This window comes from Dinoponera quadriceps, unplaced genomic scaffold, assembly GCF_001313825.1.
Source record: "Dinoponera quadriceps isolate SergipeBrazil2010 unplaced genomic scaffold, ASM131382v1 scaffold533, whole genome shotgun sequence".
Taxonomy (NCBI): domain Eukaryota; kingdom Metazoa; phylum Arthropoda; class Insecta; order Hymenoptera; family Formicidae; genus Dinoponera; species Dinoponera quadriceps.
The window spans coordinates 72,006-95,540 of record NW_014554780.1 but is presented as its reverse complement, the minus strand read 5'-3'; the positions used below and the strand labels follow the sequence as shown (position 1 = coordinate 95,540).

Here is a 23,535-nt window from a genome sequence, read left to right as displayed (position 1 = left end):
GGACACCGAAGCAATAAAAGAATGACGGTTCTTTATTTTTATTTTATTCAGTATGTCATGCACAACCTCGTGAATCGACCACACAATCATGGAGTATTGTTACTCGATATTCCTATCGACTTTGTTTTCACGAGTATCAATATAGATATTGTTTTTCGGTATTATGTAACTTTTTTTTGCGTAAAATGTCTCGTTTTAACAGTAAAAGTGTCATCATTTCATTATGGAAGTAACATAACTTATATTTTATATAATCTCTTGCCAGAGAGAGAAAGAGCCTGGCAGACACACTGTATAAGTAATAACAGCAATAAAAAAAGACATGGAATCATGATGCTCGGAAAACAAAAAAAATGGAATTTGAGCTTTTAAACGATGTAGCGATAATTAAAATTTATACTAGAGAGGCGCTTTTCGTAAATCTCTATTTGTTTTGTATTTACAAGTGCGCTACGAAATTCTTCGACTTACCAGTGCACTCGACTGGCTGATGTACGTCGGCACAGCGAGCGTTTTCAAAAGCACCTTATTTCCAATAGAAAAGGTTGCACGTAGGGATAAAGCTCCCAGTATATCGGTTGAGAGATACAGTGACGACGGGGATTGAATGGGAAGACGCAGTGGAGAGAGAGACGCTGATAGTGACGAGAAATATGCCATTATAATTTGGTTGAGCACGACAACGCCATATCGGAGCTTCGCGGCCTACTTCGCGAAAGAGTCTTCGAGATAGCGGGCGTGCGAAGAAACACGCTCGCAGCACAAAAGACGACCCACTGCGTCTTCCCGCGATCAAGATAAAACGAGTATCGACGAACGAGGTCGTCGTCCCGCACTTAACTTCGAAATTACGATCGAATCGACTACCTCGGAAATGTGACGCTCAAAAAAAAAGAGAAATGAAAAGCAAGATAGCCTGAAGTTGAATCCATTATTTAATTGCGTCATCATGCGCGTGATTATTCCATTCTACTCTATTATGTGGCGCTGACAACTCGTCGAGGATAATCGATTCGATGAAATTTCGGAAAAATAAAATATTACTCACTCGCTGAAATATTTACACACTAATGTCGTTGACCAAGTATCGGATTTCCGATTGGTCGCCTTCATGCAAGCCATTTCGTATAACCTCGGATCTACGCACAAGCAACAATGTTGAATTAATATCACAATAAATACACTTAGTCATATTTACGTAATCGAGACACAAACTATTAAATTTATTTCTCACAAAAAATCAATTTATACAAATATGATTTAGTGGCAAATGATTTCGAACAATTGAGATATTATTGAATATTCGATATCAGCGTTCAAAGGCTGCAATCGCAACTGATGTGGGAAGATATGAAGTAAGAAGAAGGAAAGAGGGAAGCATAAAATACTCTAAAATTATAATTTTAATTCAATCTCATCATAAAGCGTATATAAGATTATGTGGACTTGTCGAGAATAATCGATTCGATGCAATTTACGAGAGATACGCTAAAATATGACTTACTTGCTGAATACTACTCACCAATGTCGACGGAGACTAGATTTCCTGTTCGAACATTTTCACATGGACGCCATTTCGTGTATCTACGCACAAGCAACGATGCCGAATTAATATTTGGTCTGTTCTTTTTAGAATCGTTAGTATCGTTACATCTAATCATATTTCATGTAATCCAAACATTAACTTCTAAATCTCTTTCTCGCGAAAAGTCTCATGATCTACACGAAATATTGAATATTCAATATCAGCGTTCCAACGGTCAGCGTTTAAACGCAGCAGCCATAACGGACGCAAGAGAAAAAGCAAGGGGGAGAGGGGGAGGGCAGGGCATACCCTAAGGTTATATTCTTTATTCATTCGATTCTGACGCGCATGATCATGTAGCGACGTCGAGAATAACCTATTCAACGAAATTTCCGAAAGACTGAAATATCACTCACTTGCTCACCGATGTCGTCGACCGAGAATTAGATTTCCTGTTCGATCATGTTCATGGATGCCATTACGCACAGCTTCCCATCCGAACACGAGTAACCTGCCGAATTAATGTTATCATATATCGTTACATACAGTCATGTTTCGTGTGGTCAGCGGATTCACCACTTAATATTTTACCTGAAGATTGTACGATCTGCGCGAACACCTCTTGGTTGTGCACGATTTCGATCGAGAATTATTGAATATTCGCGACAGCAACGTTCAAACGCTGCTAACACGACCGACGCCGGAAAAGGACTAAAGCGCCGCCAGAAGAAGACTGAGGCGCCGCCGGTAATGGCGAAACCGCCGAGCCAATTAGCAAGCGTTCGTCACCGACTCGGTATTGATTTGCATGAACGATATCAAAACACATGACACAAAAAGCGTTTTACCTATCAAGCGTTTCTTACGAGACACGGAGTCGTCTATACTATGACTTTGAAAAACTAAACGCATTCCTGAACATATACCTGGTGTTCGAAATGTATTACCATTAGTACACCCGCCGGTAACGACACAATTACTGGTAATACCGACAGTTGCTCGCGGTAATGTTACCGCAATTTGAAAATAGTGTTGCACAATATGTACCTTCTATATCACATTTTAGCTCTTTTCCGCTGCTATTTCTCAATGATCGGTTCGCTTCGGTTGTAATTTGCGTATTTAATTATAAATAAACCCCGTTCTTTGTCCTTTTAAAGTCTAGATATATCCCGATCTCGTTTTCGTACAGGAAGTGTGATTGAAAAGACTGAAATCACGACATCTGTTCCCCGAGCACACAAAGTACAGAAAGTACCCAGTAAACAGCAACGTTACATTAACATTATAAATTTCTCATTCAACAATACAACTGTTGAGTGCAACATGTGTTATATCACACGTATATTGTCGAGTGAAAATATAATATTGATTTAACGTTACTGTTGGTTGATGTTTACCGAGTTTAAACGGTGTGCAACGACAATTCGACTCGTACGTATCATAACCTTACATTTATTACGCTATTTGACTCCTTCAACAGTCTTACACGATTTATTCTAGAAAGTTAATGCCTCGAAAGATCCTTCCTCGACCTCGATATCCGAACGTTACCAACGGAAGGTGACGAGAAACGACATGGGCAACAACGCGCCGGTCCGGTCGGCGCCAGTGGAAATGAAAAATCTATACGGCGGAACGCCGAGGCAGGGAGTAACGACGGTCGGTGACGTCACGCTCTCCCTGACGGACAACATCCCTCCGAGAGAGAGGATGGTGGCTCATCCTCGTCCGGGCCGAACAAGGAACAACCCGGACGGCTTTGCGTCGTAAAGAACGCGACGAGGACAGCCCTTGCGGAACGGTGCAGAGCGGCGGTGGCCGCCTGAAGTTCGCTGCGAGCGGCAAATGCTGCACCGACGACGTCTGCTACAACGGAGGGCGACGGCGACGACGGCCAGGGTGCAACAAGCGTCCGAAGGTGTCACGCCGGGCAAACATGAATGAGCGAACCCCGCGGCCAGTTGCGAGGCTCGGCCTGTGCGTCGTGAATCGTGAGGAGTTCGTCGGAACGGGTGAGTGGTTTTTCTTCCCAACGGGCGAGGGTTGACAGGAGGGTGTCGAGGGACGAATTCGTTGAGCTCGATTTTCGACGACACAGTACGTGCGCGTACATGCGCTAAAAAAGGCTAGAGGGGATGGATAGAGATTTCTAGAGGCATCTCGTATAAAGGCATACATCTCGGCTCGGGTCACGTTCCAATTTCTTATTTCCGAATTAATTTCGATAGTCTAACCTTCAAAGAAGCGGGATATGAGCAGGAGTGAGTTTATTTAAAGCAAACGTCGAATTATACATTGACGTTGTCAATTTTACCTTCAGTCTCCGCGACACAATAATGTTTGATAGCTTATAATATTATTAGTCGTAGCGATTCTTCGGAGATATATATTTTCTCTTTCTCTCTCTCTCTCCCTATCGCGAGATTTCTCGAGAATTATTTTAATAATGACGGTTGCATACGCCACATCGACAATAGTGGTTTAGGATATACGTCGCGCATTTAATTTCACCCCTGCGACGCAATAGCTTCGAACAAGTACATAGATACATATATGCGTCTCGGCGAGTCGAGAGCTTTTCCGTTAGATGGATAACGAAGAAAATTGCATTGCGATTTGGTACGTTGGAAGATCACGGAGAATCTTTTGCAAAATCTCACGAAGAAGCTCGTGTTTTAATGCGAATCTTCCTACGAATCTAATTGAACTTGCGACGAAGAGACATTTTTGTTCAATTTTTCATAATTATAAATTTCAGCGGACAATTTATACATCTTGTCTCGCAATATTCTATCGAGTTATAAATGCTGAAATTTTCTCATATATATTGACGGAAAGTTTACGGTGAATGACAGCGCTTAACGCAGCTACGTATCATTTTTCAAAACTTTCCAATGCTGCCTTCGATCGCGGAAGGATGAGAATGCTCCGTCGAGCGAATATCGTAATAAGGGGTTTCACACCCCGCACACACTCTCCCCCCGTCTCCACGTCGCTCCACGTATTAATTACGCTCCTATTAACACCGCTCAGGTATATAGTTGCAACTTGTTGAAGGAGAAAAATTGCCGGTTCGTGCGCCGTTCGTTCGTGCATGATCTTTAAGTACGCGATAACGAACTTTACGCCAATTTCATCACGAAAGCGCGATAAATCCCGCTCAGCGTTGAAAGTCGCGCTCAACGAAATTGTACCGTTATCGATGTCGTAATATACGGTTCATTCTTTTGATATCTCACGATTAACGTGGCTAACGTTGTAACTTAGGTTTCGCCGCTGATTTCTGCTTTCTTCGCATGCGACTTTACTTGAGCTTCGCATCGTCCAAATAGCACTATGAATTCTTAAAGTATTCCCGAAGCTTTTTCCTTTCCTGAGTTGTAATTCTTTAGGAATTCATAGAATAAGAAAGATTTAGTGAGTCATATGCACTTTATGATTGGAATTTCTGAGAACTTCTTGAAGTATTCGTATAAAATTATTTCGTATCTATAGATGTATAATTAGATGTATAATGAATAATAATTAATAAGATGTGAATTCAAGAGGAATAGTGTTTAATGATACAAAGAGAAAGGATTGTGGAATATCTAGTAAATACCAACTAAAAGTAATATTATATCAATATTGTAATTTCTCACTTAACAGCATAAATGTTGTATAACGCAGGTTGCGTATAACAGCTATATTGTTGAGCGGAAAATTATAATATTGATGTAACGTTACTGTTGATATTTGATGAATAACAGACTTCTTCCAAATAAAATAATTAAAATACATTCAGCATTCTTTCAACGACATAAAAAAAGAGAGGAATTCAAAATTGCATCAGAAAATCATGTAGAATTAAAAAAGGATTACATTATACGCGGGCAATTTCAGGCCAATAAAGTAGCAATTTGTTGAAATGAGTCGAGTTCAATCATATCCTCGCAATTCAATGAAATTTTAATGATGTCGTTTTACTTTTTATTGCGTCAAGATATAATTTATTTATATAAAAAAGTTCAAATTATGATAATATACATAAAGGAATTTTCGCTTTTTACGTTTTTGTCTTAGAGAAAAATTACATGATTGATACCTTGGAAATAATACAAACATCTGCTAAACATAGTCATAGATAGTAATTATAATAAACAAACACTAGTAAAGTTCGTGAATTCTCAATTCAAAGTACTCGAAGTATATCAAATCACGAAATATTCGTTATGATGAATCTTTGAGGAATATTTCAAGACGACTTTGATTGCGGCTAATTCTCCAAATATTTATTTTTCTAATCCTGTACCCTGGTAGCACACTTCATTGGCGTTATATTGGCCCAACATTGGCCAATGTGCTACTAGGGTAGGTATTCATTAAAATGAATGATCTATAAACTTCTATTCACCACTGTGCTATCTGGGTAGTGACGGTGTGTTGGCCATGTCCTTTTTCTTTTTTTAATTACCTCACGGAGAGACCGTTGGTCTGGAACAAACTACACGCAACTACTTCCAGAACAACATACGCCCACACACACATACATAAATAACAAACGTCTCGCTACACTTTTAAACGATACCCACCCTTCAACATCTACGAGAGACTACAGCTTGTGAACCACCCCCGTTCTCTCTCGTGCGAAACTCGACGCGAAACAACACGCGATATGCATGCTCCCACGTCACATTCACACGCTTGTGTCGCTCATTAATCGCATTATCGTTGCCAAGATGTACGTCGGAAAGCAAAGGACATGGCACACCTGTAGATACGAAATGCCGGACTAGCGTGCGCGCGAGAGAGCGAGCGGCCGACCGGTAGAGGCAGAGAGAGAGAGAGGCAGAGCAAGTAGTAAAGAGAGAGTAGAGAGCAAGCAAGTAGAGAAAGAGAGAGAGAGAGAGAGAGAGCGAAAGAGCGAGCGAGAGAGGGAAGAAAGAGCACCCCGAGAAAGGTCGCGCGACGCCAAACGTGGAGAATGAGTCACGCTCAACAGCATGTGCTTGCGAGCGCGATAGTCCTCGCGCTGATAGTGGTATTCGGCATCCACGTCTTCCTGTTTCCGATGTACACGTCGAATCCGCCGGCCCGCCACACGAAGATCTCCGCGTACGAGCAGGCGCTCTGTCGCACGACCCTGAAGAACGTCCGGGTGCCGCCGGAGTGGCGGAATCCTTGCCCCAAGTACGGCATTGTGTCGGCGGTGCAGGGCGGTAGGCTCGGCAACCAGATCTGGGAGTACGCGTCGGTGTGGGCTACCGCGAGGAACACCGGCCTGGAGCCGTTCATGCCGCGCTGCATCCTCAAGACCTTGGAGGAGTACTTCGACAACCTCAGCATTCCGCCGCTCACTTACATCGGCAGATGCACGTTGGACGTCGGCCAGGTGATCAGTTCGTTGGGCCAGTGGAACAGCACGAAGCAGAACATCATTATACCCAGGTAGCGATTAGCAACGCGTGGCTGACCGTCCATTTCATCAACGTCGAGTTCTCGCCTCTCGGATCTTGCCTGATCCCACGATCAGATTTGAGCTTAGAGCGAGAGATCAAGGCGAAAGTCGCACGGACGACGTTGATGAAACTGGTAAAAGCAACTATTATCTCGCAGCTATGTGTATCTTTTGTATGTCTTTGCTACAATATAGCTGTAATAGTCAGACCAGATTAGAGTGAGGCGGATATCGCACAGAGAAAAAATATCGGCCCACTGTAGATTCCAGCAAATTGCTTTCTCTTGTGCGCGATCCGAATAAAATATCGCGCAAATCTTTCCCAGGCACGCGGCTTACTGGTCTCTGATACTGGTCTGGTTGGACGACATACGACGGGAGTTCACGTTCAAGCCGTGTCTGAGGATCTACGCGGAGAAGGTATTGAAACGTGTCGCGGAGAAATTCAATCTGTCCTCGCCGACCTACGTTAGCGTGCACGTGCGCCGGACCGATTACGTGGATTACCTGTGGCAGAAGTTGAAGGCGCGGCCCGCGCCAATAAGCTACTACCTATCGGCGATGGATTACTTCGCCGGCAAGTACAGCAACGTAGTCTTCGTAGTGACGAGCGATAATATCGCCTGGTGTAAATATAACTTGCGCAGTAAGCGTCACAGGATCAGTTTCGTGTCGGACAATGACGGCAAGGGCCCGGGGAAGGACCTGGCGGTATTGTCCGCGTGTAACCACAGCATAATAGATTACGGCACGTACGGCTCGTTCGGGGCCATTTTGGCCGCCGGCGAGACTATAGTCTACAATGTAACAACATACTTTTCTACACTGATCGCTGACGTTCTACCTAATTGGAGGATAATGAGTTGAACGCAACTCAGACGTGAAGTTACACGAGACACATGCATTACCTTGCATCGCCCTTCTTGCGAGCGATTTTTCGTTATTTTTCCTTTTAACGCGATTCATATTATCCTCGGTGATATTCGATTGGTTTGACAGAAGAAGACCCTTTGAAGACCGCGATCTCTTTCGTTTAATGTCGATGTGACGACAAAATTGTTAATTCGACGTTCGAATTATATCACAAGAGCTTTTACCGAATCACAAGTGTGCGAGTAACTTGAGTGAATCGCCGAGCATTGGTTATTTCTGCTATTCACGTGAGTATGATCATTTTGAAAGTGTACCACGCCTTTTCCAGAAAGTATACGCTCACTGTTTTCTCTGTTTGTCGCACGAACGAACAACTCTCGCCAGTAGCGGAATCAAGTGAAAGTATGTTGCTACATCGCGTTTTATATGTGTAATGACGTAAGCGCATCATTGTCGGAATGCTTAACAATATTACGCATATATATCGCCCTTATTTAAATTTAGTGTGTGCACACAAACTATAGGAACCGATGCACCTGTACATGTAGCGCGAGCGAACCTTTCCAGAAACTCGAAGAAGAGGTTTACAAAGGAACAATGGACCACTAATATCTAAAATTAAAACAGATGTTTATTTTTTCTACGACTCTGAGATACAAACTCGACACGGCCGTAAAAATTTAATATGAAAAAAAGACGCGATAGATCTGGGATCTATGTACTTTCCGAATACAAAGGTGGTAACCAAATGAGCCTAATTCAAAAAAAAAAAAAAGAAACACGCGTACGGATAAATTCTAAATTTTGCAGTGCTCAGAATTATGTCTGGTTAATCTTTAACTTTCGCGCGATCTTTTTCCGAGAACTGGATCTTCTGACGTTAGTTCGTAGTTTATATAGTTTTCTATAATCTAGCCTAGCGAGAGTCTCGAGTTAATTGTGTTTATACGTTTAATGTGGATTTCATATCGTAGCGAGCGTGTAACGTACACTTCACAGACACGAAACCGACGTATTAACCATCTGTAAGTCTTATAATGTACAATGATTTCAAACTGTGATTCTATTTCTTATTGTGCCAAAATTCTGAATATACACATAAACATATATATATAAATATATATGTATATATATATATATACATCTATATATTATAAAATTATATCTATACAACGCATTGTATAATATTTACAAATCTGTGAGCAAATGATAAATTATTTCTTCACTTAATCGTTAACTTAATCGTTAAGTATTAAGATTAAGATAATCGTTAAGGATTAAAAGAAAAAGAAAAAGAGAGAGAGAGTTTACGGACTATATTATATGCAAGACGCGGACGAGGAAGTATTTTACATAAGAAGCCAGTGTTTGAAATTTATTAACCATGTGACCTGATGTATTTGACTTAAAGTGTTTTACAAGCTAGACTAGTCAATGTGTCTATATCTATATATACGTTAATATCTATATATGAATGTATCTTCAATGTATTGGTGCCTGTCAGTTGTTGTAGATTAATGTCGAAACGCGCGAGAGAAGGTCAGGACTGATAAAATGGGTACGATAAAAAAGAAATTAATCGTTCGCGCGATAACAGATGTCTCATTGCCAATTAGCCGACGCAAATTGACAAGAGATACTCGATCCAAAGTGAAGAAGTAAAGATAACAAATTAGACACAATTTTCAGGCATCGATACGATCTACACTCTGTACATTCTCTGTGATAATTTTATGTAACTTTTGAGAACGTAACGCGTAAGACATATGTATTCGTTTTACAGAATAAAAATACTCCATGTCAAAATTAATTCTGTGCGTCGTGTGTAATTGTATTGCGGAATCACGTTTGTATGCGAGCGTACATCCTTTATAGCGTATCCAACGTAAGTTTTAGATTTGTCGTACTTATGAAGAAACACTGCGTCTTAATCCGTTCTTCGGAAAAGTAATGTTAAAGTGAATGAGAAGGTGCAACATGTGCGCCGATTTTCTAGGATGAAGGCGATGTAAAAAATCTCCGTTGGTAGACGATCGATGAAATGTTGATTAGGTGCGCTACCGATTCGCGGTAACGAGACCGGTTGGACCCAAGCCCCATTTCACACCGGCTACTTTCGTCCTTAGAGGCTGAAATCCAAGCTCGGTCTTGGGGATTCCGTATTCCTGCAGTTTGCTCTCGAAAGTTGTCAACAAGTCGTCGTGGGCCTTGCAAACCTTCGCCAATTCATACTGCAGTTCTTGTATCGCGGTGTTCTTCCTGTTCAGCATATCCTGGGGGAAGAATATCGCGGGTAGAGTTGTCGTATATTCACATCCGCGATTGCGATGGAATCGCGTTTAATTGCCTACCTCCAGTTTCTTGTTCACGGTGGCCACCGCCACGGGATCCAATTGAGCAGCGGCTAACACCTCGCTGATCTGCGCCTCGCGTTGCTCCAGCAAATCCGATAGCTTTTCCAGCTTCTTCTCTAGCAGCACGTTCTTCAAGCCCGTCTTCTGCTGCAGCTCGAAAATAGCCGAGACGAATCTGGAGTGTAACTCGTCTCTCTCGGCTTGACACTAAAAACGTGAATCTCCTTACGTGAATCTTCGGTCACAAACACTAAATATTAACCGTTTACCTTCTCGAAGCGCAACTCGAGCACCTCGTTCTCCCACTTCAAATTCTCCAGATCCTTCGTCACGACAGACAGTCTCCGCTTCGTGTTCTGCAACAATTCGGTCTACGTTATATTTCTGGTTCTTAACAATATAACGTTGCGCTAAGGACACTGACAATTAAGCATTGCTTGTCTTTCTCGTAATTCGCGAGTTGGCGATTCAGTTCGGTCACCGTTTCCTGCAAGACCTTCAGGTCGGCCGAATATTTCTTGTTCTCCGTTGTCAGTTCCCGCACCTGCTTCTTTAGACGTTCCTCGTTATTTTTTATCGTCTCAATTTGCTCCTGTCGCAAAAGTTTCAAACGATACATTTCCTTTTCAGCAGATCACTCTTATCGTACCTATGAGGTATCTTCGTAGCAAACAAAAACGGCGAACTTACCTGCATACTCTTAATTAATGACAGATTGTTCATCGTGATATCGTTGTAATAAGTTTTCATCTCGTTGAACGCGTCCTCGTGATTTTTTATCAAGTCCGCAATCTGAGTGTTCTTCCTTTCCTCTACTTCCGTGATTTCCATACGATGCTTCAGTGTCAAGGACTCGTACTGACTGGTCAACTTTTGCTCGTACTTTTGCTCCATTTCCGTCGCTTCCAACTGGAATCTCTTCATGATGTTGTTTATCTCCTCCGAGTGGTGCTGCGGTTCAACATATACAAAATTCAGCGATGTTTCCCTTATTATTAATAAAATAGAACTGTAGACCTCTCAGCAAACTGTATTACAACCCAGTAAGCAAAATATTATGCTATCAGATTGGCGGTAAATTCGATCAGAATCCCACAACAAAACTATAGCTATCTGTGTCCGCATTAAGCTCGTATTATGCTGACAGAGCCTGCTGACATGGTTTGATGACAAATTGACGATAGAAACCAAGCAGATTTTGCTGCCAAACTACAGTAGGTTCTGCTCGATTTCTACTGCCAATTGGTTGTCAAATAATTACAGAGGCTGCTTGGTTTCTGCTATCGATCTTATATTGGCATAGCATGTCAGTAAGCTCTATCAAATTTCTGACGGCAATTTGACAATATTGCCAGATAGAAGAAATTGTGTGTAAAATTGTTGCCTTTCTGGCATCAAAAATTTATAGCAGGCTCCGCTCAGAATCTACAGGTTCGGCTGTCTGGGAAGCGCGTCTCACCAATTTCAGCGCGCGGATCTGGTTCATATACGACAACTCCTGCTCCTTCTGCATCTCCTTGAGTTCCGTTTTGTCCTTGATGAGCTCGTTCTCCTGCATCGAATGATCGTCCTGCGCTAACTTCAGAGCGACCAAGTGATCGGCTTTGGTCTCCGACAGATTAGTCTGATGCTCGTACATCAGGTGTTTCACTTTCTGCTTGTACAATTTGAGCTCGGCATCGTGCTTCTCCTCCAGCTCCTCCTTCTCGCGCTCCTTGTTTCTACGCAATTCGTGAGGACATGTGCGGGATTAATTTACGCACGACGCTAAACGACGCGTTCACGTTGCCGTACCTGACCACGGCACGAGCTTCGTCCAATTGATGTCTCGTGATCTCCCAAAAAGTTCGCAATTTATCCCTTTCTATTTGAAAGAAATTCCTTTCCTCCCGCTCGCGCTCCATCTCCTCCAATATCTTATGGGCGTATATTTCTAATTGCTCCCTGTTCATCTTCGTTGTGTCCGCCCCGTCCACGGTATCGATCATTTTCCCTTTCGCCTTCTTCGGACCCTTCGACAGTTTCGAGCAATGAACAGCGAATGATCAATTGATAGCCAAGACAAATATATTAATACGGAACGAAATTCGACTCTGCAGGTATTTGTAACACATAACATTTTGAGTTTTTAATCTACACCTCGTTTATGCAGATTGTTTGTACGGATCGTAAATGTAACTTAATTGTAAAAACAAGCGATAATAATCGTCCCCCGCAAAATCCCCTCGGCAAATTAATAATTACAATCAATGGATCTTACCATCGTTTGTCAGTAAAAAACTGTCTTATATAATGCAGTGACCTCGCAAAAATAGTAAAAATAGTAGTAAAATATATATAATGCAAGTAATAACGCAACACCACTCCAAAGTCCGTAGCCTCGTATCAGCTGACCACACCTGACCACGTCTGACGGCTCGGTTAGCCTGATATCTTAGAACCGTCACTGTTTTGTAAGACCGTTGCTAAGTAACCACATCTCGTCGTCACCTTACGTCGGCACGGATCCTCCATTAATTATACGTGTAGGTTTCGTCAGAAACTTTGTACGCAATCGCAATTTTCACACAGAAAGTGCATGTAAGAGAGATATATACAAAAATAAAATATTAAAATATGATTATGTGTAAATACATCACTATAGATAATATATCCCGATTGCATACATATCGCATTAGTCTTAATTCATATCACGAAATTTAATATTCTAATACTGGAGGATAACATATAATGCGATATATTACAATGATATTTTATTTTATATCAAAGTTCGTTTGGCATGTTTCCACAATACATTGTAACAGAAAGAACTATTCGTTCTGTACAAAGATATGCTTACGATAATGTATCAAATTAATTGATAAATAATGAGAGAATGTGCATCAAATTGTACCAATTGCTATTAATTTCAGGCAACTAAAATAGAACATACATAGGTCACACGTTATGTTGTTGGACATGTGAGCTTTCTTCGCAGCGATATCAATATTTCAATTACGTTTACATTATTTTCACACAACCATATTACATATTTCGTATTTTTTTTTCTCTTTATGATATTTCTTGAAATCATGATCTAATGCTATTTGACTCCTGCAACATTAAATCATTTTGCAATATTTGAATGAAGCGTCTACTCCGTTAATAAATTACAATATCTTATCAAGGCAAAACACATGAATCTTATAAAAAAGTTGATAAGACGCTATCACCAGTTGCCGACTGTGCAAATAATAATAATAATGTAATATGATTTCTACTAGATTTCACTAAAATCTTCATTAAAAACGATTGTTTCTTTTTTCCAACGAAATGTTGGTTATAAATTCACGATTAAAAATTCGCCACACAATGATTTCAACAACAAAATGACACATACTAATGATCGGTGCAAAGGTATCTATCGCTACACATTGGTTTCATTCGCTGATTATAAACTTCCGAAAAGTCGTGCAAGTTGTAATAACGACTGCCGTTTGCTTATATACATAAAAACCTGTGCATTCGTAGAAAAATTTTATGGTATAAATTATGAGGTAGAACTAGTCTATACGGCATGTAACGAACATCGGGATGAATAGGGAACAGGACGATCCTTAATCCCATTGGATTTGGTCCATTATCGCCAAGTAATGATGAATTTGTGCTCATAATAAAATAATTGAATCAATACAGCTATTCCCTGACAAAACAAAAATAACGGGAAGGAAAAATACCCAAATAAAATTATTGCTTTCTAGGTGAAAACAGTAAAATATATGAGACACAATTCTCATATAAATATAATCTTAATTGTACTTGAAAATCAAGAGACACTTCTCTGTCTCGCGGTACGCGCATAGTAGTAAACGGTTGTTCTCGCGATATATATTTCTGAATGTAATTAAATAAAATATAACAAAAATAAATAGTTATGTCACGAACGGTAATATTCCTTTTACAAATTTATTCTACGAACAAGTTTGATTGTATGGAATGCTACATGTTGCATGACCATTTCTCAATGTTTTCCCCTTGCGTTTAGCTCGATTCGCCGTTAAATTGTAATAGACATCCGACAGCGCCGAAGTAACCCTGAAATCATAAAAAAGAAGCATACATTTATGATATATCCGAATTGCTCGTCTGGAAATAAAACAAAGAAAATGCGCTTTTCCAATCATCTCCTCACTTCATGTTCCAAAAACAGAGCCTTCATGGTTCCTTTAGACCAATAATCCATAGCGTAGGCCAATAATTTCATCGATATAGGATTCACCCTGAGAAAATTCCCAACAAATACGACCTGAAAACGGAAGCAGTTACAAAATGACGACCGGAGAAATTACATCAATACGTGGCTCGCATTATATATTACCCTCTCAATTTTCTCGTTAACGGCACACATGCGCGCGATGGAACCGATATTATTTGTAATAGTGACAAGTGTTGCGCGAGCCAGATCTTCCTTCGTAACCGCATTCCTGCGTTCTTTAGAGTTCATTTGTCCAAAACTGCGTATGAAAACAGCAAATACAACAGAATTCCGACACAAGCCACATATTTGGCAGCAAGTTTCACAAGAAGCTTTATCCATCTTACACGATTATATAATGTGAAATTAACGTAATTATCAAGGTAATAAAATTAATGACTGTGAAATTTACCTGCTAGCAACTAAGTCACCAGGAAGGCCAAACGGACCATAATCACCGCCATATATGTCTTTAACCAGTTTATCTACTTTTGTATTATCACCGCCTGTCGCCAATTCTATTGCTTCTTCAAAAGTGTTACATCCAGTGAGTAAGCAACATAATCCTAAGAACGTTCCACCACCTAAACTATACAAAGCATAAATGTTATACCGACATGTTGCTTCAAAATGTATTTATTTCGCCAGCGCATGATATAATACATGCGCAACTTACCTCGTCCCGGATATTCTTTTGTAATCCTCTGGTCCGTACACTGTTAATATGCTTACTCCAGAGCCTATATTAACAAGCTGCAAAGTATAATTATATAGTTTCATCAGAAAAAAGAAACTACGCGTAATTCAAAGGAAACAAATAGTGAATGTATCCCAGGGTCCAGACATCCTTACCAAGAAAGGATACGGTTCGGAAAAGTCGTAAGGTACTTTCTGGCATCTGCTGTAATCGGTGGGATTCGACCAATAATAACATTCGTGCGGATTCGTGGTTTCAATGTAGAGCATTCCGCGTATTAAACTATCTAACTCGTCGAACTTTGCCAAATTCATATTTACTTCCTGGAATGAAATATTTCAGTTGTAAAAGAATCGATGGATAATTGATGATTTCCATCACAGGGATAACGACAAGTATATAGGGAAGCGATGACAGCGATACCTTCTTAAAATTATCCTCGAACTTGAAGGCACCACCGCCAGTGGCGCAAACTGTGGTCACAAGATTCGCCATGCCCTTCGATTTTGCTAATGCTAAGAAATTGCCCATTTCGCTCGTAGGAAACCTTATAAAATGTAACGTACCTCGCCTTCCCCTGATGCAAACATCACCCATCTGAAACAGTCGTCAAGAAGAAAGAAGAAAATCATTAAAAATCTGACCTGTGTAAGCAATAAAGTCGTGAGAGCTACGCGTTGAATATTCAGGAGCACTTACTTGTAGATGCGTATCGCGATGTCCGGTTTTTCCGTATGCCGAATTCTTAGTAAGGTATCGGCGAATATTTTTCAAAGTTTCAACTTCTGCGTCAGCCTCGTCTCTCGTTATATCTTTAGGTTCAAAGTACACTAATTTACATAATGTACCACCTATGTCCATTCCAAACCAAGGCATTGCTGTAATAAATAAAGTATATTAATATTACATTTTACGTAAGAATATGATAATGTGACAAAAAATACGCATATCTTTGAAAAGATAACCGTCAGCGGTTAAAAAAGCGTAATATGTATAAAATTACACGAGAACAACACGAAAACACATTTGCAAATGTTGATCGTTATTAAAAGGTCATGCAGAAAGAATGTTACAACAAAATATAAAGATATACATATGTGCGCAACAAAACCTTATGTATGTAATTGCAATTGGGTGACATTCAAACGAAATAAATATAAACGTTTCTGCTGCAAATACATCTACTTTTTTATAATCTAAATTATACAATAATTATGTTACTAATATTTCAACACACTGACAAAACAAAGGAAAACATATTACAGTTAAAAAAAAGTGATCATAATCGCAAAATAAAAAGATATCAAATATCGTATATAAATAAAATATCGGTTAAAATGTGACGAAATAATACATAGTAAAACGTAAAAATATTGGCAATCTCTAAGCACACATACAATTCACTGACTCACAAGGGGATGAATGATTCCTCGCTTCTTTGGCAGTGGTTTCGGCAGCGGGATATCCGTTAGACGCCATGGTTTCTGGAGTTAAATTATTCTGTTGGCTTTGTGGTCTCATTGTTCAGTGTTGAATGACTTACTGAGATGTCCTCTGTTATAGTAGATAGCTTCTTTGCTGTAACATAAAAAAATGCTTAAGATTGTGACACAATAGCTTATTTGAATTTGATAATCGTCATATTATCAAGTAATAAGATCCAATACTTAATAACAAATCGATGATTTATTATATCTTGCATTTTAAAGGTCACAAAGGTTAAGCATGATATATCTTAGTAATTAACAATAAACATTTTTATAACGTTTTCTACAAATATGGAACTCTTCATATCTTACAAAAAGGATCAACATTTACTTTATCTCTTAGCTGTTCCTAATGTATTTGTCCTCCAAGTGTAGAGTCAAAGTTCACTTACATACATTATACATAAGAAATGCTTGTATTTACATTCACGCTATACGTCATGCGCATTTTTGTTGCAACATCCATATAACCTACTTCTTAATGTATATAATACAGCAAGAATATAAGTTAGCTAATATCTTGATTTGTTATGATCTTGACTTGTTTATTAACGTAATATTTTTACAGTCAAGTAGAATATTTTAATTATTTGAGATATGATGAAAATTTTAAGGCAAAACATATACACACACGCGCGCGCGCACTGTACATGTATCTCAATAATATATTATTATATTCACACATACTATATGCATGGAGTTTATATATTACAATTTGTAAAAATATATGTGTATAAGTGAATAAATTCTGTTCTGAGGAAATAATTTAATACTAAAACAACAAATCTGATTCTATTGTATTTCTACAAGTCTAAATGATGTCTATTCATTATATTTTGAATATGTATACAAATACAAAAATCATAACAATATGTATACAAACACAAAAATCATAACTTTCTAACATTCATTTATTCATCTACTTACTATTTTTAAATAATAACAATAAAAACACAAGATACTACATTACATAAACAAAATAACTAATTAACCATGAAATGATAAACTCGTCTCTGTTATGGGCATACATTACTGGCGTCCTCATCTACTGACTAATTACATTCCATTTAATTTTCATTAAAATTCCACAATGTAATAGCTTCTTTCTTTACGAAGCAAGCAGCATCAACAATTTTTCCCTCATCATGCAAATAATGACAAATCGCTGATAAGATTAAGAAAGTGTAATCAAACCTTGAATATGTAATCAACAGTGCTAACAGTTGAGAAGACAATTGAATAGAAGGAGATATTTTTTAAATCAAGTCCGCTTAGAAATTTTGTTTACGAGAACAAATTTGTATCAATATGAACTATTTAACATGAACCTAGTGATATTGTGTAACAACACAGAACACCTATGCTCACTTGTACCACAGAAAATACAAAGGATATGATATATCACCTTTATCTATTTATCTCTGTGACCGTGAACAAAAGAAGTCGTGTTCGTTGTCGTCACCGTCGTCGTCGTTGGTCAACGTTGGGATATCGAATGATGAATATCACGCGATCAAACAGAGCGACGACGATGCGCCGTCGCACGATAGGTCGACGTGACACTTACTCATCAGATTTTTACCAAGGCACGAAGGAACGCTACGCGCGGAAGGAGGACGGTGGCGGTTAACAAGTGCATACGACAGTCTTCAAGCAGCAGCACCTACGCACGTATGACGTTCACGATGTGTACGATAACGTTCTCCACTTGCACGATGCAACCGACTGCGTTCTTCACGCGGCGAGCGCGTGACTTTAGTCAGGCTTTCGTTATTACGCTGTCCGAGCTGTCCGAAGTGCGACGAAGCAATAACGATCGGCGATTCCGATAACTGTACAGCCAACGGGACTACGATTCGCGGTAGAAAGAAACTCGAAGAAGGCAAACGTATCTATCTCTTTCCTTCTTTCTTCTTCAAGGAAGACAAGTAATCGAGTCTGTTTACGCGTCACGATCGAATGACATGCCACGACCGGCGCGATATCGTGCGTCACGAAATTCTTTATTCTTTACTCTTCTCCGCCACCGTCTGCTCCTCCTATTTGCTCTTTCTCTTCCACCTTTCTCCCACTTCCACGAATAACTGTCCCTTTCGGAACGCCTCGCCTATTTACCTGACAGGGTCATTACGAAGAATGAAGAAGGCCAACGCGTCCCACGTCATGATAGGTTGCTTAGGAATGACGATCAGCTGATAACCGTTGGCTAGTCTTTCCCCTTCTCTTGTCGTACCGAATAAGTAAAAATCGTCCTCGGAACCTCACGGGTCAGTTTTCACTTTTTCGTCCGCTTGTTTCCCCGACACTTTCGCTGAATTCGTCTCACTATCGACAATCGACGGGTGCTCTTCGAGATCGCCTCATCACATAAGGACTTGATTAAAAGGGGGTTTTTGCCCTATTACAATCTTCGGGCACCATGCTTCTTGTTTTGTCTACGTCGATACTTGCTCTTATCGATGCACAGTATCACACCTTTTCCTACGTTACTTTACAAACGTAGATTATTTTGTTTATACATGCTGCTTTAGATTTCACGGAAAAAAGAACACTGAGAAATACAACACTGAGAGAATGCATCACAATCTAGCCTGGTCGGCCATATTGCCGGCTGACAATCTATCAGCTGTCAAGCTAAGAGATAAGTCACATTGCGTTCGACCTTCGAAAAAGAAATATATTTTCTAAAAATAAAAATGTCGTCAACTAAAATTCCTACAAAGTAAATTCTGTTACTGTCACTTGTTTATTACTTGTAGCAGAGATTCTTTAGTTTATTTGTCCTGTCACTTTTTCTTTTGTTAATGTTTTGCCAGATTCCTAAATTAATAAATAATATTCAAATAATCGATATTAAACATGTTAATTACTACTTAAAAATAAAAACTTTCTGCTGTTAAATCACTCTATTTAAAAGCAGAGATTACGCTACTTCAAAATAAAATACTATCTAACTTATCGTTGAGTCATACTACTATTTCGGTTTCGTCGATAGAAACAATGACGATTCATAGCGGAGACTTTGGGATCGAAATAGCGACAGGTCAAAAATGGATTTTATATTTTTAGATAGTACGTCTCAACGACGAATCGGATGTAATTTTATTTTTTAATATTAAAATTAAATAACATAACATTCAATTAAAGTTAATAGAATTTAGAAACATCGAGGACATAATCGATTCGAAACAAAAACATCGACTCATCAGTCGATTATCGGTCGTTTCCAGTAAAAAGCTGTGCGATGCGACACGCGACGCGTGATATCCAATGAGCGTACAGCTTTTCCGAAAAAGCGACGCGCTCATTGGATATATCGCGTGTCGCATCGCGCTGGTCTGCCGGAGGCGTAATTACGTCACAATGTTATCAGCTCGATTGAAATGATATAATTGTTCTTTTCCTTTTTTACGGTGACGGAATCAAACCTGTGCGGTTGAGGCGGTTATTTACGGCACGAATGCAATCGAGAAGCAATGATCAAACCTCAAGATAGTTTTAAGCTTCGCGATTATCTGGAACTCACATAACCTGTTAGAGCTACCTTGACGTTTCCTTTCGGCGGGAATCTCGAAATATTCATGATTACTGACCAAACTGCCGGAAAATGCCGCCGAATCTTCTGAAGAGCAGCTTGGAGAACGCTTCCTTTAACATTATATTTCAGGTACGCCGGCGGAACGTATCGTCAGAGTTTTTTTTTTGCTAACGATCCGGTTACCATTGCCTCGAAATCCTTATCAAATATTTCGTCACGTTGACGTGCAGTTTTTGTCGTCCTCCAAACGTTCTCACTTTCTCGAAGACTACTTACTAATCGGAGGCTGTTATCCTGTGTTAACAGAAGTACTAAAATTCACACGAAATCTCAACGTGGTTCTTCTTCTAGATATTCTGCCGCTGTGTCACATTTGTCTTGAACGCATTTGTTGTTCGGCATGTAGGTCAAGCTGTCTTAGGTGTCATTAATGTCAGATTGTTATTGCTGGAATCTATGATACTGTTCTTATCACGTGAACCATTCATGAAAGCATGCCTGACTAATACAGCAGAGCATAATTGGGCCCAAGTAGTAAACCTTCTCTGGCTGACGTTAGTTCGTTACCTTTTCTATTACATCACTAATTGTTTTCATGACAAAGTTAATACAAATTAATCGTATTTTCTAGAGTACCGATATGTGTTGCGATGTCCTTCCTGTTTGGATACATTTGGTTGTTCTTGCTCTCCACTGCAGAAGCATTACCGCCGTATTATACATTTGCAGTTTGGGCGGTTGGACTGTCGTGTATCATAGAACTGTCTTCCTTAATCGTTCAATTGGTCGCGAGTGCATTCCTATTTGTTAGGCTTAAAGTAAGGCGAAGACCAGGACGAAGCTGAGAAACTCTCTGAAAGACAAGTGTCTCACCATCCATATGTATGTTCTTCTAGATCATTCTCGATACCATTATGATCACTATACGCACCTTGACATTTGTCCCGCTCATATTATACCACCCGGATAATGCGCTACTCGCATTCGGCATAGCTCAGCTTGTCGCGGCGATATTTTACACTACTAGTCACTATGTGTACTTCCACTATCATATCGCGAAGTTAAACAAATGCGTGCAGAAGCGGAGGATGTCCCTAAAAGACAATAGCGATGAATATGTAGTGAGAGAATTTCCTTTCCGCGATGTCAAAGACTTCTTACCAGGCCAACTGGCGAATAATGTATGTATATACGCGACTGTTGCCGTTATTATCGCTTAAGAAGTATAACAGTTATTTCGTAGGATTCGTATCTTGATAGAAAGTTAACTGTTCTCACATGGAGCTTCTTTAGGCAAGGAATACTAAAGCAAATTTTGACGGAAGGCGAGAGATTAATCATGACTATAATGCCGGTGTTGACGTTTACGGAACAGGTATGCGAACATTAACGCGCACTATGATATCTTTCTAATAATTAATCGCTATTTATTTCTCCTCATTAGGGTATCTACGAGGTTGTGAATAATTTAGGCTCCTTGGCCGCCAGATTTATTTTCCGTCCAATCGAGGAAAGTGGATACTTCTACTTCACGCAGATGATAAAGAGAGACAAAGCCATATCTGATCAAAACCTAGTTAGTGTCCAGGCTGTAACTTTCGCAGTGCGCATTCCTAACATATTCACTTATAAACTACGTTCTGTTGCAGATGAAGGTGCAAGAGAGCGTGAATGTCTTGACACACTTGTGCTCCATCGTTATGTCTATCGGTCTAATCGTCCTGGTATTCGGTCAATCTTATTCGAGCACGTTGCTCTGGCTGTACGGCGGCTCGAAGTTGACCCTGCCCTTACCCACCCTCCTCCTAAGAACACACTGTCTCGCGGTGTTGTTGCTGGGAATTAACGGCGTGACAGAGTGCTACACCAATGCGACGGCCGATAGCGCGACGATAAACAAGAGTAATTTGATCATGGTCTATGAATCGATCGCATTTCTGGGCGCGTCGTACCTGTTCGCCACTTGGTTCGGCCCGGTCGGCTTCATCCTCGGCAATTGCGTGAACATGAGCCTGAGGATCGTACACTCCGCGCTGTTCATCAACAGGAGGCATCAGGACACGATCTATCGTCCCCTGCGCGGATTAGTCCCGAAGCCGATGTTCTCCGCGTCTTTACTCGTAGCCGCGCTCGTCACTAATTTGTCACACGTAAAGTCTTTTTGGAATAACTTATATATATCTACGGATGCTGCGCTCTGCTGATTCGCCGCTGAATCTCTTCCGTTCCAGGTTTATTTCTTCCCGGCTGAGAAAGTATTGCACCTGCTGGTCGGTGTGGTGATGTTCATGATCGTACTTATGTCTTGGATATACGAACATCACGAATTGATCAGACTCGGTACAAACAAGTGGTATGAAAGAAGAAGCAAGCAAAAGAAGAGCGAATGACCTTAGACTTTTGTGCTGTGAATTATTCTATTTATTATAATGTCCACTATGGATATCATAGCTGCAGTGCAGAGAGAGAGAGGCTGTTAACAATCTTGAAGAATTATAATACGAGGTCTGTTCAAAAAGTATCGCGAATTTTGAATTTCCGCGGGTTACGTATATTCGATTTTCGATTTTTTTGTGGCGTTATATTGGTACTCATGTCCCTCACTTATGCCGACAAGTTCGGCCATTTTGAATATTCAGTTTATCTTTGACAGCTGTTTTGCTTGGACAGCTTGTTTTGGCTCGTCTTCGATTTTTACCTATTCCAAAAAAATGGATCAAAGAATCTGTATCAAATTTTGTGTGAAAAACAAAATTAAGTGCGCGGACGCATTCCGAATGTTGACTGTGGCATATGGTGAAGCTACCTTGGACCGAAGCAACGTTTATCGGTGGTACAAAATGTTCTCAGAGGGCCGAGAAGATGTGAACGACGAAGAGCGTGCCGGACGCCCGAGCACGTCAACAACAGACGAAAACATTGATGAAGTGAAGAAAATAGTATTGGCCAATCGTCGAATCACCGTTAGAGAAGTTGCTGAGGACCTAAACATATCGATTGGCTCGTGCCATTCGATTTTTATTAATGATTTGGGCATAAGACGGGTCGCCGCGAAATTCGTACCAAAATTGCTCAATTTCGACCAAAGACAGCATCGTATTAACATTGCTGGGGAGATGTTGGACTCTGTCCGCGACGACCCAAATTTGCTCCAGAGGATCATAACTGGTGACGAATCATGGGTTTATGGTTATGACGTGGAAACCCAATCATCCCAATGGAAGCTGCCGCACGAGCCAAGACCGAAAAAAGCGCGCCAAGTTCGGTCGAATGTGAAGGTTTTGCTTACAGTTTTCTTCGATTGCAGGGGCGTGGTGCATCATGAGTTCTTGCCACAGGGTAGAACGATCAATAAGGAATATTACCTGCAAGTTATGCGCAATTTGC

General features: G+C 40.2%; 4 protein-coding genes across 8 annotated transcripts; 2 read left to right on the top strand and 2 right to left on the bottom strand.

Moving 5' to 3' along the window:
- The first annotated feature begins 6,388 nt into the window (after positions 1-6,388).
- Positions 6,389-8,933, top strand: LOC106741823 (galactoside 2-alpha-L-fucosyltransferase 3-like). Its single transcript, XM_014614193.1, has 2 exons — positions 6,389-6,955; positions 7,292-8,933. The coding sequence occupies exons 1-2, from the start codon at positions 6,492-6,494 to the stop codon at positions 7,830-7,832; spliced, it is 1,005 nt and encodes a 334-aa protein (XP_014469679.1). The 5' UTR covers positions 6,389-6,491; the 3' UTR covers positions 7,833-8,933.
- Positions 8,934-9,007: 74 nt separating this feature from the next.
- LOC106741820 (growth arrest-specific protein 8) lies at positions 9,008-13,996 on the bottom strand. The gene is made up of 8 exons (XM_014614187.1): positions 12,453-13,996; positions 11,987-12,204; positions 11,652-11,913; positions 10,883-11,143; positions 10,617-10,784; positions 10,462-10,548; positions 10,190-10,399; positions 9,008-10,111 (listed from the first exon to the last, which is right to left on the bottom strand). Exons 1-8 carry the CDS (start codon positions 12,453-12,455, stop codon positions 9,896-9,898), a joined length of 1,425 nt encoding a protein of 474 aa, XP_014469673.1. The 5' UTR covers positions 12,456-13,996; the 3' UTR covers positions 9,008-9,895.
- Positions 13,997-14,098: 102 nt separating this feature from the next.
- Positions 14,099-19,231, bottom strand: LOC106741822 (pantothenate kinase 3). Of its 4 annotated transcripts, none has more exons than XM_014614190.1 (10): positions 18,726-19,231; positions 16,521-16,701; positions 15,823-16,001; positions 15,547-15,720; positions 15,279-15,446; positions 15,103-15,179; positions 14,839-15,015; positions 14,550-14,685; positions 14,364-14,477; positions 14,099-14,266 (listed from the first exon to the last, which is right to left on the bottom strand). In XM_014614190.1, exons 2-10 carry the CDS (start codon positions 16,642-16,644, stop codon positions 14,213-14,215), a joined length of 1,203 nt encoding a protein of 400 aa, XP_014469676.1. In that variant the 5' UTR covers positions 16,645-16,701; positions 18,726-19,231; the 3' UTR covers positions 14,099-14,212. The 4 variants fall into 4 exon arrangements, with proteins under 4 accessions (XP_014469676.1, XP_014469677.1, XP_014469675.1 ...); XM_014614191.1 differs by having other exon boundaries at positions 14,176-14,266; positions 16,536-16,701; XM_014614189.1 differs by lacking the exon at positions 18,726-19,231 and adding an exon at positions 18,178-18,678 and having other exon boundaries at positions 14,176-14,266.
- A 692-nt stretch (positions 19,232-19,923) lies between these two features.
- On the top strand, positions 19,924-22,722 carry LOC106741781 (protein RFT1 homolog). 2 transcript variants are annotated; one of them, XM_014614093.1, is made up of 8 exons: positions 19,924-20,277; positions 20,500-20,702; positions 20,780-20,966; positions 21,045-21,329; positions 21,392-21,523; positions 21,593-21,724; positions 21,798-22,298; positions 22,380-22,722. In XM_014614093.1, the coding sequence occupies exons 1-8, from the start codon at positions 20,218-20,220 to the stop codon at positions 22,536-22,538; spliced, it is 1,659 nt and encodes a 552-aa protein (XP_014469579.1). In that variant the 5' UTR covers positions 19,924-20,217; the 3' UTR covers positions 22,539-22,722. The 2 variants fall into 2 exon arrangements, with proteins under 2 accessions (XP_014469579.1, XP_014469580.1); XM_014614094.1 differs by lacking the exon at positions 20,500-20,702.
- Positions 22,723-23,535: the final 813 nt, after the last annotated feature.

Excerpts from the sequence above, each read along its gene's own strand:
- LOC106741823 (XM_014614193.1), top strand. The coding sequence starts at position 6,492 with ATGAGTCACGCTCAACAGCATGTGCTTGCGAGCGCGATAGTCCTCGCG. Across the intron at positions 6,956-7,291 it reads CAGAACATCATTATACCCAG|GCACGCGGCTTACTGGTCTC; the intron begins GTAGCGATTAGC and ends AATCTTTCCCAG.
- LOC106741820 (XM_014614187.1), bottom strand. Across the intron at positions 10,549-10,616 it reads AAGACAAGCAATGCTTAATT|AACACGAAGCGGAGACTGTC; the intron begins GTCAGTGTCCTT and ends GAATTGTTGCAG. Across the intron at positions 10,400-10,461 it reads TCGAGTTGCGCTTCGAGAAG|TGTCAAGCCGAGAGAGACGA; the intron begins GTAAACGGTTAA and ends TCACGTTTTTAG.
- LOC106741822 (XM_014614190.1), bottom strand. The coding sequence starts at position 16,644 with ATGAGACCACAAAGCCAACAGAATAATTTAACTCCAGAAACCATGGCG. Across the intron at positions 15,721-15,822 it reads ATCGCGATACGCATCTACAA|ATGGGTGATGTTTGCATCAG; the intron begins GTAAGTGCTCCT and ends CGACTGTTTCAG. Across the intron at positions 15,016-15,102 it reads AAAAGAATATCCGGGACGAG|TTTAGGTGGTGGAACGTTCT; the intron begins GTAAGTTGCGCA and ends TGCTTTGTATAG.
- LOC106741781 (XM_014614093.1), top strand. The coding sequence starts at position 20,218 with ATGCCGCCGAATCTTCTGAAGAGCAGCTTGGAGAACGCTTCCTTTAAC. Across the intron at positions 21,524-21,592 it reads TGTTGACGTTTACGGAACAG|GGTATCTACGAGGTTGTGAA; the intron begins GTATGCGAACAT and ends TCTCCTCATTAG. Across the intron at positions 22,299-22,379 it reads TCGTCACTAATTTGTCACAC|GTTTATTTCTTCCCGGCTGA; the intron begins GTAAAGTCTTTT and ends CTTCCGTTCCAG.